Source organism: Chelonoidis abingdonii, chromosome 4 (genome assembly GCF_003597395.2).
Source record: "Chelonoidis abingdonii isolate Lonesome George chromosome 4, CheloAbing_2.0, whole genome shotgun sequence".
In the NCBI taxonomy this organism is placed as follows: domain Eukaryota; kingdom Metazoa; phylum Chordata; order Testudines; family Testudinidae; genus Chelonoidis; species Chelonoidis abingdonii.
This window is the reverse complement of record NC_133772.1, coordinates 88,470,891-88,484,024: the sequence shown is the minus strand read 5'-3', so window position 1 is coordinate 88,484,024 and position 13,134 is coordinate 88,470,891. Positions and strand designations below refer to the sequence as shown.

Sequence of the window (13,134 nt, the reverse complement as noted above, 5' to 3'; positions counted from 1 at the left end):
TCTTGAATGGTAGCAAGTAATTTAGACCCCATCATTTTATATGCATAGTTGGAATGATTTTTTCCAATGTGCATTACTTTGCATTTACCAACATTGAATTTCATCTGCCATTTTGTTGCCCAATCACCCAGTTTTATGAGGTCCCTCTGTAAATCTCAGCTGTCAGTCTTGAACATTGTATCATCTATACCAGGGGTAGGCAACCTGTGGCACGTGTGCCGAAAGCGGCACACAAGCTGATTTTCAGTGGCACTCACACTGCCCAGTCCTGGCCACTGGTCTGGGAGGCTCTGCATTTTAATTTAATTTTAAATGAAGCTTCTTAAACATTTTGAAACCTTGTTTACTTTACATACAACAATAGTTTAGTTATGTATTATAGACTTATAAAAAGAGACCTTCTAAAAACGTTAAAATGTATTACCGGCACGCGAAACCTTACATTAGAGTGAATAAATGAAGACTCGGCACACCACTTCTGAAAGGTTGCCAACCCCTGATCTATACATTTTGCCACCTTACTGTTCGCTCCCTTTTACAGATCATTTATGAATATGTTGAATAGCACTGGTTCCTGTACAGATCCTTGGGGGACCTAGCTATCTGCCTCGTTCCTCTGTGAAAACTGACCATTTATTCCTATCCTCTGTTTCCTATCCTTTTTAACTAGTTACTGATCCATAAGGGGTCCTTCCTTCTTATCTCATAACTCCTTACTTTGGTTAAGAGTCTTTGGTGAGGGACCTTGTCAAAGACTTTCTGAAAGTCCAAGTACACTATATCCACTGGATCACCCTTGTCCACATTTTTGTTGACCCCCTCAAAGAATTCTAATAGATTGGTGAGGCATGATTTCCTTTTATAAAAGCTGTGTTTTACTCAGCCCCAACATACCGTGTTTATCTAGGTGTCTGATAATTCTGTTCTTGGCTATAGTTTCAACCAGTTTGCCTGGTTAGGCTTACTGCCTGTAATTGCCAGCATCAACTCTAAAGTCTTTTAAAAAAAAATTGGCATTACGTTAGGTATCCTTCAGTCATCTGGTGCAGAGGCTAGGGTGACCAGATGTCGCGATTTTATAGGAACAGTTCCAATTTTGGGGTCTTTTTCTTATATAGGCTCCTATTACCCTCATCTCCTGTCCCGATTTTTCACACTTGCTATCTGGTCACCCTAGCAGAGGCTGATTTAATTGATAGGTTACATACTAGAATTAGTAGTTCTACAATTTCATAGTTTGAGTTTCTTCAGAACTCTTGTGTGAATACCATCTGGTCGTGGTGACTTATTACTATTTAGTTTATCATTTTGTTCCACCTTTACTAATGCCTCAGCCTGAAACAGTTTCTGTTATTTGTCACCTAAAAAAAAAATGGCTCAGGTTTGGGGATTTCTCCCACATCCCATGCAGTGAAGACAGATGCAAAGAATTAATTTAGCTTTTCCACAATGGCTTTGTCTTCCTTGAGTGTTTCCTTAGCACCTGGGTTGTCCAATGTCCCACCTGGACTATTTGGCAGGCTTCCTGCTTCAGATGTACTTAAAATATTTTTTGCTGTTAGTTTGTGTCTTTAACTAGTTGCCCTTTGCATTCTTTCTTGGTCTGCCTTATTATACTTCTACACTCAATTTGCCACAGTTTGTTCCTTTATATTTTCCTCCACAGGATTTGATTTTTAAAGGGTTCCTTTTTGCCTCTAACCACCTCTTTTACTCTGTTTAGCCTGGGAAGGGAGTTCTCTCATTGCAAATAGTACCTCCTTGTGGCTGCTCTGGGGATCAGCTCTCACCCAGTCTGGTGAGAGCTTCCTTCCATCAGTTACTCAAGTTGTGACCTCTCTCTCTCTCTCTCTCTCTCTCTCTTTGTGACTCAGTCCTCCAGCCAGATCACTATATAGTCCTCCCCTTCTGGATAGCCAAGTCTCTCTAAACCAGCTGTCTGGTTGGCACCTCTCACAATCCTGTGCCACTTCCCAGTGGCTGTTAAGGGAACTCAGGCATGCCCTCTACACTGGGTTCCAGCCCAGGAACCCTGTAACAAGCGCTCAAGGTCTGCCCCATCCTACCCCTTGCTGCTGTTTCCCTGGACTTCTTCCTACCTTGCCCTCTCAGGCTTTCTTTCGCTATAACTCCTCTGGGGTTAACCCTTTTTGGGCTTATTTTTTCTTGGGTTTTCTCCTCTGCTCTCCTCTCTGCTCCCAGGGAGTGACTGCAGCCTCTCTCCAACAGCCTTTTTGTGCCCTGAGATACTTGGCTTTATACAAACCCTGCCTGTTCCTGTCCAGGTGAGCTTCAACCTTTAATTAGTCCTCATTGCTCCCTGGCTCCTCCTCAAACTGCAGCCTAGATGGATAATTAGCCCAATTAGCCAATTTAATCCCTTCAGTGGCTGGTGTGCGATGAATGCCCCATCACATAACCATAGTAGCATTTTTGGTCCTATTACTGTTCTTTTTTAATTTGGGGTATACTTTTAGTTTGAGCCTTTATTATGATGTTTTTAAATAATTTTTATGCAGTTTGCAGGCATTTCACCCTTGCTACTGTTCCTTTTAATTTCCATTTAACTACCTTCCTCACTTTTGTGTAGTTCCCCTTTTTGAAGTTAAATGCTACTGTGGTAAGTTTATTTGGCATTTTCCCCCCTACAAGGATGTTAAATTTAATTACATTATGGTCGCTATTACCAGGCAATCAGCTGTATTCACCTCTTGGACCAGATCCTGTGCTTCACTTAGGACTAAATTAAGAATTGCCTCTTCCCTTATGGGTTCTGGGACAAGCTGCTCCAAGAAGCAGTCATTTATGGTATCTAGAAATTTTGTTTCTGCAGCCCTTTCTGAGGTCAATATGAGAATAGTTGAAATGCACTATGATTATTGTGGTTTTTGCCTTTGTAGCCTGTCTAATATCACTGAGTGGTCAATAAATATTCCTACTGCTGTCTTCTTATTCTTCAAGCATGGAATTTCTATCCATAGAGATTCTGTGGTACAGTTTGATTCATTTAAGATTTTTACTTTATTTGATTCTATGCTTTCTTTCACATATAGTATCACACCCCCACCAGCGCAACCTACACTGTCGTTCCTATGTATTTCGTACCCTTGTATTACCGTGTCCCGCTGATTATCCTCATTTCACCAAGTTTCTGTGATTCCTATTATATCAATATACTCATTTAATGCCAGGCATTTTAGTTCACCCATCTTAGTATTTAGACTTCAAGCATTTTAATATAAGCTCTTTTACTACTCACTGGCTCCTACCTGTACATTAACAACTTCTTTCCTATCATCTTTACTGGGATATACAATTCTCCCTTTAATAAACTCATCCCTAAGGGACATCTCTGCCTGGCTGGCTTTCCCCTGTCCATTAGTTTAAAAAAATCCTCTACAACTTTTTTAATTGTACATGCCAGCAGTCTGGTTTAATTTTGGTGTAAGCGGAGTCTGTTCTTCCTATTTGTGCTCTTTCTTTTCCGAAAGGTTCCCCAGTTCCTAACAAACCTAAAACCATCTTCCATTGGCTTATCCATGCATTGAGACCCTGCAGTTCTGCTAGTCTTTCTGGCCTGGTGCATATACCTGGAAGCTTTTCACAGAATGCTACCATGGAGGTCCTGGACTTTAGTGTCTTAATTGGCAGCCTAAATTTGGCCTCCATAACCTCTCTCCTACCTTTTCCTATATCATTGGTACCCACATGCACCACCACTGGCTCTTTCCCAGCACTGCACATAAGTCTGTTCAGATGTCTTGTGAGAGCCACAACGTTTGCACCCAGCAGGCAATTTACCATGTGCTTCTCCAGGTCATCACAAACCCAGCTATCAACATTGCTAATAATCAAATCCTCTGTTACTATTTCCTTGCTGTTCCTAGTAACTGGGGGTTTTTCCCCCTGGAGGGGATCTCCTCAGTACAGGAGGAAACCATGAGATCATCTGGAAGGAGGGTCCAAAATATTGAATACTCTTTTTTCTCTGCTCCAGCTTGATGTTCTCATTCCTCGAGACTTTCATCCTTCTGAAGAGAAGCTGTCAGACTGAGGGTGGAACTGCTCTGTTGTGTCCCTGAAAGTGTCCTCTGCATACCCCTCTGTCTCCTTTAGCTCCTGCATTACAACTACTCTGGCCTCAAGAGCCCAAACAATCCCTCTGAGGGCCATGAGCTACTTGCACCATATGCACACATACGCCTCCTGCCCCTGAGGCAGGTAGTCTCACATGCTGCATTCAGTTTAATAAACTGGATAGTTCCCACTCTGCAACTTAATTTCTGCCTGCACTATTTTTACTCTTGCATCTTTTTTTTAAAGTTGGTTAATTTTGATTGGTGGGGAGGAGTTGGTTTATTGGCGTAAGTTTAGAGTATGTTTGTTAGATGTATTGGGTTCTCTCCTCCTCATTCTCCCTTTCTTTACTAGGGGGTTTTCTGACCTTCTTCTTAATAGTTAGTTTATAGTCCCTCGTCCTCCTCCCCCTAATGCTGAACTCTCACTGCAGCCAAACTCTCCTTACCTTGGTTGCTTACTTTGTCTTGTGCTGTCTTTATTTTGTTGCTGGATTTTCTCTGCTTGAGAGCTGGACCTCGAAGCAGGGCTGGCTCTGGCTTTTTTGCCACGCCAAGCACAAAAAAAACCAACAAAAAACTGCAGGGGGCCGGAGTGGCGAAACACACACGCGCGCGCACACACACACATACACACACACAAAACGCCTGCAGGGTGGCTGGAGCGGCAAACAGGAAGAGGGAAAAAAAAACAACCCGTGGGGTGGCTGGAGCAGCAAAGCAGAAGAAAAACAAAAACAAAACAAAAACAAACCTGCAGGGCGGCCAGAGCAGCAAAGCAAAGCAAAAAAAAAAACCACCTGTAGGGCGGCCAGAGCCAGGGTGCAGGTGGACTCCCTGTGCTGCAGATGTGCAGCGGAGTGCGTGCCCGGTCTAGCGGGGGGGAGGGGGAGGGAGAGAAGGAGGGCGGCCAGGGCTTCAGTGAGGCACTCGCCACGCAGCCCCTCCTGCTGCACCGCCTGCCGGGAGGGCTCTACACCACTCCGTTCGGCAGGGAGGGAAGGACGTGGGCTGCCCTGCTGAGTTTGCTGCAGGGTGCTCCCCTCCTCCACCCCCCGCCGCATCCTACAGGGTGGCCGGAGCAACAACCAAAAAGAAAAAAAAAGGGGGGGGAGCCGGAATGCCACCCCTTGGAATCTGCCGCCTCAAGCACGAGCTTGCTCGGCTGGTGCCTGGAGCCAGCCCTGCCTCGAAGGAATGCCTCTCTCAACTCCCTCGCAAAACTCCTGTTCGCTGCTCCTCTTCGCTAGCTCCTTTGGTTGCTTAGTAGCTGGCCTTTTAAACCTCTTTTCTCCCTGAGGAGAGAGCCTTCAATCTCTCAGCAGAGGGCTTTGTGTATGAGCTTCACCCCGTCTCAGCCACCCAAGTATAAGGTTGTGATGGGTTGGCAGTTTGGAATTGTTACCCAACCTCTATGTACAGGGACCCAAGCTGAGATTGTCATTCCCGAGATATAAGAACTCGGGTATCCAAGATGATCCTGGGCCTATAAAATTGGACAGCTGGCAGTGTGTACTGAGCACCTTTACAGATTTCCTGGGACATCTACCTCAAAAAAGGAAAGTTCCTAAAAAAACTGCGCAGATGGCAACCCTATCTCAGCTCCCTGGGGTGAGAATGACAATCACCCCTCCCCATCAGATTCTGGGAGACTAGTAAGACAGGCTCATGGTTACATGTAATTCATTATTACCCCCTAAGTAACCTTGTCATCTTATTATAAACCTCATCCTTCCTTTTTCTGCCCTTATGGATTGTTGCTTTCTCATGTTGCTTCGTGTTTAGAGTTAAATTGTATGCTATTTGGGGCGAGGACCATATTTTCATTTGTTCTGGTTGGACCACAGAAAACTTCAGATACTGTACAAATAATAATAATTAATTTTTATATAATCTAAACTGCTGATTATCAAGATGTGATTGTGTTTTAATATATTTTCTAAAATAATCTTGTTACAAATCAGCTTACTGAACAATTGAAACACAGTGCTAGAAGTAAATAGATATTGTGCCTTGTCAGAACTAAGACATGTCCTGACTTTGTTTTCCTAAGGAATAATACAAGGAACAAAATGGACAGGATGTGAGTCCACTGCCTTTATTGCTAGTTTACATATTCAGAATATTGACTGGTGACCTTATGTTTTATTGACATTTCCTTTGTCAAAATATAATAAATATTAGCTCACTTCCATAACTGTACCAAAATTTATATTTTGAACTGGATGGCCCTGAGAATTTTTTTATGTAACACTTTGTTCTTTCTTTTTTCAAAATTATGAGTGTATATAATATTTGTTCATATATAGGGACACAAACTTTAATAATCAGCAAGAATATTGATTTATTAGAACTCATTCATCCATGGAAAATTTACATATACGGATTACTCTCTGATTGTAGTGAGTTTACTGCATCTGTACTCCGTGCCCAACTCCTTTCAAAGGTTGGGATTATGTCTGTCTCTGTCTATCATCTCTCTCTCTCCTTGAAGATTTACATTCTGGGCTATGTTTTCAAAACTGACTTCTTATTTTGTGCATACAGCTATTTGTGCACGCAGTTATCATAATTACCTACTCAGATTGGGTCATTGGGCATCTGAGTAGCCCATCTGAAAAACTCAAATACCAGTGTGCATGTTTAAATACAGTAATTGTGCATGAGAGCAGCCATGCAAGCAAAACATCTAACTCAAGCAACTTAAAAAAAATTATCCAGCTGGTTGCAGCATCTGCTTAAGTAACAACAGAGGAAGTACTAAGTGTGATTTGTAGCAATTACAAAGCTGAGGGCAGTCGAGGGTTAATACTCCATACACATTACAACTAATAGCTAAAGTCTGTTCTAATCAACCCAGGAAGGGATAACTTGTCTGAAATATTTACCTAGATACTGTAGCAGAATTAATGAGAACTTTTATGCATTTTTCATTTTCAATAGTTTACTTTTAATTTACCTCATTTACAATAGTTATTTCCCTCTTTTAGGAAGGAACAACCAAAATTGGAAGATGTGATTCAGACGAGGAGCAGGATATTGGTAAGAGACTGAGATTACAGAGGATTTTATAATGTGTTCTGTCAACCCAGGTGCTTTTGCTTGTCTAGCATAACAGTCTAATAGTCATTTTTCTTCACCAGCAGTCTCCATGTGAGAAGTAGAGAAGAGAATAACTGCTTATAGATTTGCTATATAATAAAGTGTTGCTGCTATTTATTGGGTCAAGAAACACCATGAAAGTAATTGAGAATCTACTTAAGTTTTTCCGCAGTAGGGTAAATTTACATTAGGGATTGAAAATTATTGTGATTCAAAGCCCAGAACTTGCTCTATTCATTCCGGTTTCCCCCATAAATAAATAAATAAACATAAAATAAAATTAAAATTAAAAAGTTATAGAGAAGGAAACTAGCAAACTGGCTTTCCTGTGGTTCAGTATATTTCTTTCCAGCTATGCTGGGTCATGGATGTTGGATCTTAAAATTACTTAGTTTTCATTATCTCTTCCTCTCCCCTTTCGTTTCTGATGTGATTTTTTTTTTTAGCAGTCACAATTTCAAGAAGCACCAAAACTAGTAGAAACTGACTTTTAATACTGAAATTGGAAACAGCTTGGAATCTATCTTTGATTAAATCATCAGTCTCTAGTTCTAGTAGTTAGTGAAATATCAGCTATTAAAATGTCACAGTTAAAATAGAAAATATAACATGATTACAGGTCCTGATAGCTTACAACTTGGTAGGGATAGAAACCTTTTGGAAGAACAGTACAAATGCTTTCAGACCAGTAAACTTTTCCAAAAACCGATCCTGAACTAGTAATCAGAGGAGAAATTTAGGTTTCTATATGGTGCATAGGATTGTTCTTTGACCATAGTACTGTGTAGTTAGTATACTTACCTGCCCTGGAAGCTTTTGTTCTAAAGCAAATGTGGAAAAGAGTTTTTAAAATAAACCTAAAATGATCCAGTAAAAATGACCTACAATTTTTAGTTCTGCAGGGTCAGTGGATTGAAAGGAACCATTGTATTATAGACAACAAGTGTGGGATTGTGACACTGCGGCCAGTCCAGGGAGCATATTGTACTGTAAATGGACAGGAAGTCACTGGTGCTTGTCGTCTGTCACAAGGTAAGTCTTGCGGTTCTTTTTTGTGGCATTGATGTAATGATACAACTATCAGCAGGTGAATGAGAGAGTAAATACTGTAAATCCATTACTCAGCATTCCTTAGGGTGGAACAATACAACCTAATGACCCTCTGAGTTCAGAAACTAGGTTCTACTGAAGTCATACATCTCTACTAAATGGATGGGCATACGTGTTATGTTAAAATGAAAGTGTTATGGTAAAGTTAAGATTAATTTTAGCTGCAGTAATTCTTGGTTCTCTGAAAACGGAAGGCTTATTCAGGATTGCTCCTGACCAGTAAGGTAATGGGTTAGGTAGAACCCCTGTAACATGTCCACTGCAAAAGCCATAAGGGCTTGGCTTTCTGTGGTCTGTACTAGAATGGTTGAACTACCTTAGACTTCGTTTCTCATTGGAATCAGATTTTTGTCAAAATTGTAGATGTTGAGTTAGAGTACAGGGGAGTGTCTCTGAATTCAAAGTTAGGGTTAGAGATTTAAGGCAGGGTTTACAAAAGCACCTAACAAACTCTATTGATGTTGGTGGAACAGGCCCTTATTGTGGTTTCAAAAGCAAACACTGAAAAGCCGCTTTTTTTGGCTGCCCAGATCTTCTGCTGTTAGGAGATGCTGCTTCTTTCACACACCACCACCAGACAGTATTATTCAGCTTACGAGGACAAGTCTTTTATTGGCACTTTTTTTCAATTATACTTCAAAGTTCCAAGATCATGATGCTGTGGGATTAAAATATGGCTCTAGGTAGGGGCGTTTCTAAATTATTCTTTGAATTTTGTTTTACTTAATTTGTGCTTTGGATTTTTTTCTCACTTTTTGTAGCATTTTCACTTTAAAGATTTTTGAGTATCTTAATTACTGAGCACTGGGACTTGAAAACTTTCTCTTATGTGCTCCTTGTCATTGGTTTTACAAAAGGTAGATCGTGCCAAACTAACCTGATCTCCTCCTTCTTTGAGAAGGTAACAGATTTTTTAGACAAAGGAAACGCAGTGGATCTAATTTACCTCAATTTCAGTAAGGCATTTGATACGGTTCCACATAGGGAATTATTAGTTAAATTGGAAAAGATGGGGATCAATATGAAAATTGAAAGGTGGATAAGGAACTGGTTAAAGGGGGAGACTACAACGGGTTGTACTGAAAGGTGAACTGTCAGGCTGGAAGGAGGTTACTAGTGGAGTTCCTCAGAGGATCAGTTTTGGGACCAATCTTATTTAATCTTTTTATTACTGACCTTGGCACAAAAAGTGGGAATGTGCTAATAAAGTTTTGCAGATGACACAAAGCTGGGAGGTATTGCTAAACACAGAGAAGGACCGGGATATCCTACAGGAAATCTGGTTATGACCTTGTAAACTGGAGTAATAGTAATAGGATGAAATTTAATAGTGAAAAAGTGGAAAGGTCATGCATTTAGGGATTAATAACAAGAATTTTAGTTATAAATTGGGGACACATCAGCTGGAAGTAACGGAGGAGGAGAAGGGACTTGGAGTATTGGTTGATTAGAGGATGACTATAGCCGCCAATGTGAAATGGCCGTTAAAAGAGCTAATGAAGTTTTAGGATGCATCAGGCGAGGTATTTCACAGCAAAGATAAAGAGGTGTTAGGTACCGTTATACAAGGCACTGGTGAGACCTCATCTGGAATACTGTGTGCATGTTTTGGTCTCCCATGTTTAAGAAGGATGAATTCCAAACTGGAACAGGTTCAGAGACGCGCTGCTAGGATGATCCGAGGAATGGAAAATCTGTCTTATGAAAGGAGACTCAAAGATCTGGCTTGTTAGCCTAACCAAAGAAGGTTGAGGGGGGGATATGATTACTCTTTATAAATATATCAGAGGGATAAATATTAGGGAGGGAGAGGAATTATTTAAGCTTAATACCAATGTGGACACAAGAACAAATGGATATAACTGGACACTAGGAAGTTTAGATTTGAAATTAGATGAAGTTTCTAACCATTTAGAGGAGTGAAGTTTGGAGCTGCCTTCCAAGGAGAGTAATGGGGCAAAAGACATATTTGGCTTTAGACTAAGTTTGATAAGTTTATGGAGGGGATGGTATGATGGGATAGCTTAATTTTGGCAATTAATTTGGCAATTGATCTTTGATTATCAGCAGGTAAGTATGTCCAGTGGTGTGTGATGAGATGTTAGATGGGATGGGATCTGAGTTACTACAAAGAATTCTTCCCTGGGTGCTGGCTTGTGAGTCTTGCCCACATCCTCAGGGTTTAATTGATCGCCATGTTTGGGCTCAGGAACGAATTTTCCTCCAGGGCAGATTTTCAGAGGCTCTGAAGGTTTTTCGCCTTCCTCTGCAGCATGGGGCATGGGTCACTTGCTGGAGGATTCTCTGCAGCTTGAGGTTTTCAAACCACAATTTGAGGACTTCAGTACCTCAGGCATAGGTTAGGGGTTTGTTATTGAAATGGATGGGTGAGATTCTGTGGCCTGCATTGTGCAGGAGGTCAGACTAGATGATCATAATGGTCCCTTCTGACCTTAAAGTCTATGAGATGGAGGAGTCAAAATAAAAAGAAATTTCCAGTAGTGGATTTGCCCCTGACCTCCAGGGTTTAAGAGTTTTTATAAAGCACTGACTGTTGCTGCCAGCATTACTGTGAAGTGTTACTAGGAGTGGTTTACATTGTATGTATCATGGATACACATCAGATTCCAGATGTTTGATAAATTTTATCTTCATAGTTTCCTTTTGTTTTTTTTTTAAAACAGGAGGTCTTGTTGTCCTGGGCAAGGCTCATAAATTCAGGTTCAACCACCCAGCAGAGGCTGCCATTTTAAGACAAAGAAGATTGGTAAGTTTTGAGACTTGATATTTTTCTTTCCTAAATTTCTTCATTGGTGACCAACCTTCTTATTTCATTTTAAAAGCAAATATGAAACGTATAATGTTTCTTCATATCTACTTATTTACTTGCCTCATTTCCTCCTTCTAATGGTCTTTAGTAACACTAAACCATTGTGGATAGACACCGGTGCTGTTTGCAGAGTTGCATAGCAAAAGAAAATGCAGATCCTCTTCAATCATTTAACATGTCCTTGTTTTCTAGTCATGACTTCACTGGGGTTGAAACAATATAACTAAAGGCAGAATACTAAAGTGGAAAGACAATTTTAAAACTTTCCACAATCAATAATATTCTGAGTTATCCTCTTTATCGTATTAGCTCACCGTTCAGCATTAAATACACTAAAAACCATTTTAGATGGCGAAATTATAGAATTAATATATTGAGTGCCCCAGTATGATTATCCATGTAGATGTTGGTACAAGTATCAGAGTTAGAGATTGAAATTAAGAATTGATAAAAGGAAATACTTTTTATATGGTGTATAAAAAGGGAACTCACTACTGCAGGATATTATTTAGAAAATAGTTTATTCAGATTTCCAAACAGATGTAGACATCTCTAAGGTCACTGGGACAAGGACCATGCTTCTATTCTAAGGCACATATTAACAGCAGCAATAATAAGTTGAAACCTGCTAGGTTGTTTTAATATTCCTTCCTCCTGCTCCCATCTTGTTTTTTTAATAGATTAGTGAAGCCTCCCCCATACTGAGCAGCAAATCTTTGGAATGGCTGGACTTGGGTGGAGATTTCACTCCTTCCCTTCCCTATATCTTTTCTCCACTTGAAAAAGAAAGGTAAGTTTAAAAGAAGTATTCACTGGAATGGAACTTCTTTGGAGCCCGGGTTCATTTCAAAGAGAAGTGGAATGCATAGGTCCCATCATATTTTATTTACTTCTTTAGATTTAAATTATAATGATAAGTGGAACAGCTCAATCAGGAGAGACTGAGAGAGAACCACCCCTGATTACCCTATGCCCTGGTGGTCAGGGCACTCACCTGGGCTCTAAAAGACCCAAGTTCAAGTCCTTCAAATCAGGCAGAGTAAGGATTTGAAAACAGGTCTCCTACATTCCAGATGAGTGCCCTAAGCATGGGCTATTGGGTATCCTGGAATACACACACCACCAGTCCCCCCAAAATGCTCTGTAAGGTCACCCCAACAGTCTTTTGTATGAGGCCAAATCTGATATGCATGCTCTGAGAACACCTACTGGACTGAGCCCTGCAGGTGAGATAGGTGGGTAAAGTTCTAAAATCTTTCTGGGGTTTAGACATGATCTAGGGTGCTGAACTGATTAGGAGCGTCAGGACTTCAATGACTTTGCACATGCTCAAAGCCAGAAATGTAGGCAAATTTTCACCAGAAATTTAGTCTTCTAGGGAATTTAGGTACCTCCAGGGAGAGGTAGTAGCTGAGCAGAAATCTTAGTTGCTCCTAAATTCCTTTGTGGGTCTAGCCCAAAGAGATTAAGATCAAAAGATCCCACTGATTTTGGGTGCCCAATCTGAGATGACTAGAATCTGATTTTTCAGAATACTTAGCATAGGTTAGTACATTACATGTTCAAATCACAGATCCCATTGACTTTAGTTCCTACTGTGAGTTCTCAGCACTTCTGCAAATCAGACCCCTGCAGGGTCTCAACTCAGGTGCCCAGAAAATGAGGAACAAACAATTAGTGAGAACCAGGGAAGAGTTTGGTTTAAGTGATTTGCTCAGCATCGCATACGAACTCTGTGGCACAGGCAGGGATTGAATCCAATTTTCAGGGCATTCAACTTCCTAACCTTTCTTTTCCTCCAATCCCCTGCCTCATTCACCAAATGCCTTCCAACTTCTGCAACAAAGGGGTCCTACAGACAGCAGCCTCCTTTACTACACAGCTTCGATTCATCCCCAGAGCATATCTATCGTGTGGGCTGAATACAGCGGTGGAAAATATAGTATGTGATTGTGAAATTAAAGAGCATAATGCATTACAAACAAGGGGGCTGAATTAATGCTGCACAGGCAACTT

The 13,134-nt window shown here is 40.8% G+C and overlaps 1 protein-coding gene across 7 annotated transcripts in view; it reads left to right on the top strand.

Moving 5' to 3' along the window:
• STARD9 (StAR related lipid transfer domain containing 9) overlaps positions 1 to 13,134 on the top strand; it is a 171,119-nt gene that overhangs the window by 105,826 nt on the left and 52,159 nt on the right. For all 7 annotated transcript variants that reach the window (XR_004373843.2, XM_075065444.1, XM_032781495.2 and 4 more), the window contains 4 exons: positions 7,067 to 7,118; positions 8,073 to 8,210; positions 10,973 to 11,055; positions 11,799 to 11,908. Coding sequence is in view for 5 of the 7 variants with exons in the window: in XM_075065444.1 (XP_074921545.1) it covers positions 7,067 to 7,118; positions 8,073 to 8,210; positions 10,973 to 11,055; positions 11,799 to 11,908 (383 nt within the window). In the remaining 2 variants the exon portion in view is untranslated. The remainder of the gene's footprint in view (positions 1 to 7,066; positions 7,119 to 8,072; positions 8,211 to 10,972; positions 11,056 to 11,798; positions 11,909 to 13,134) is intronic.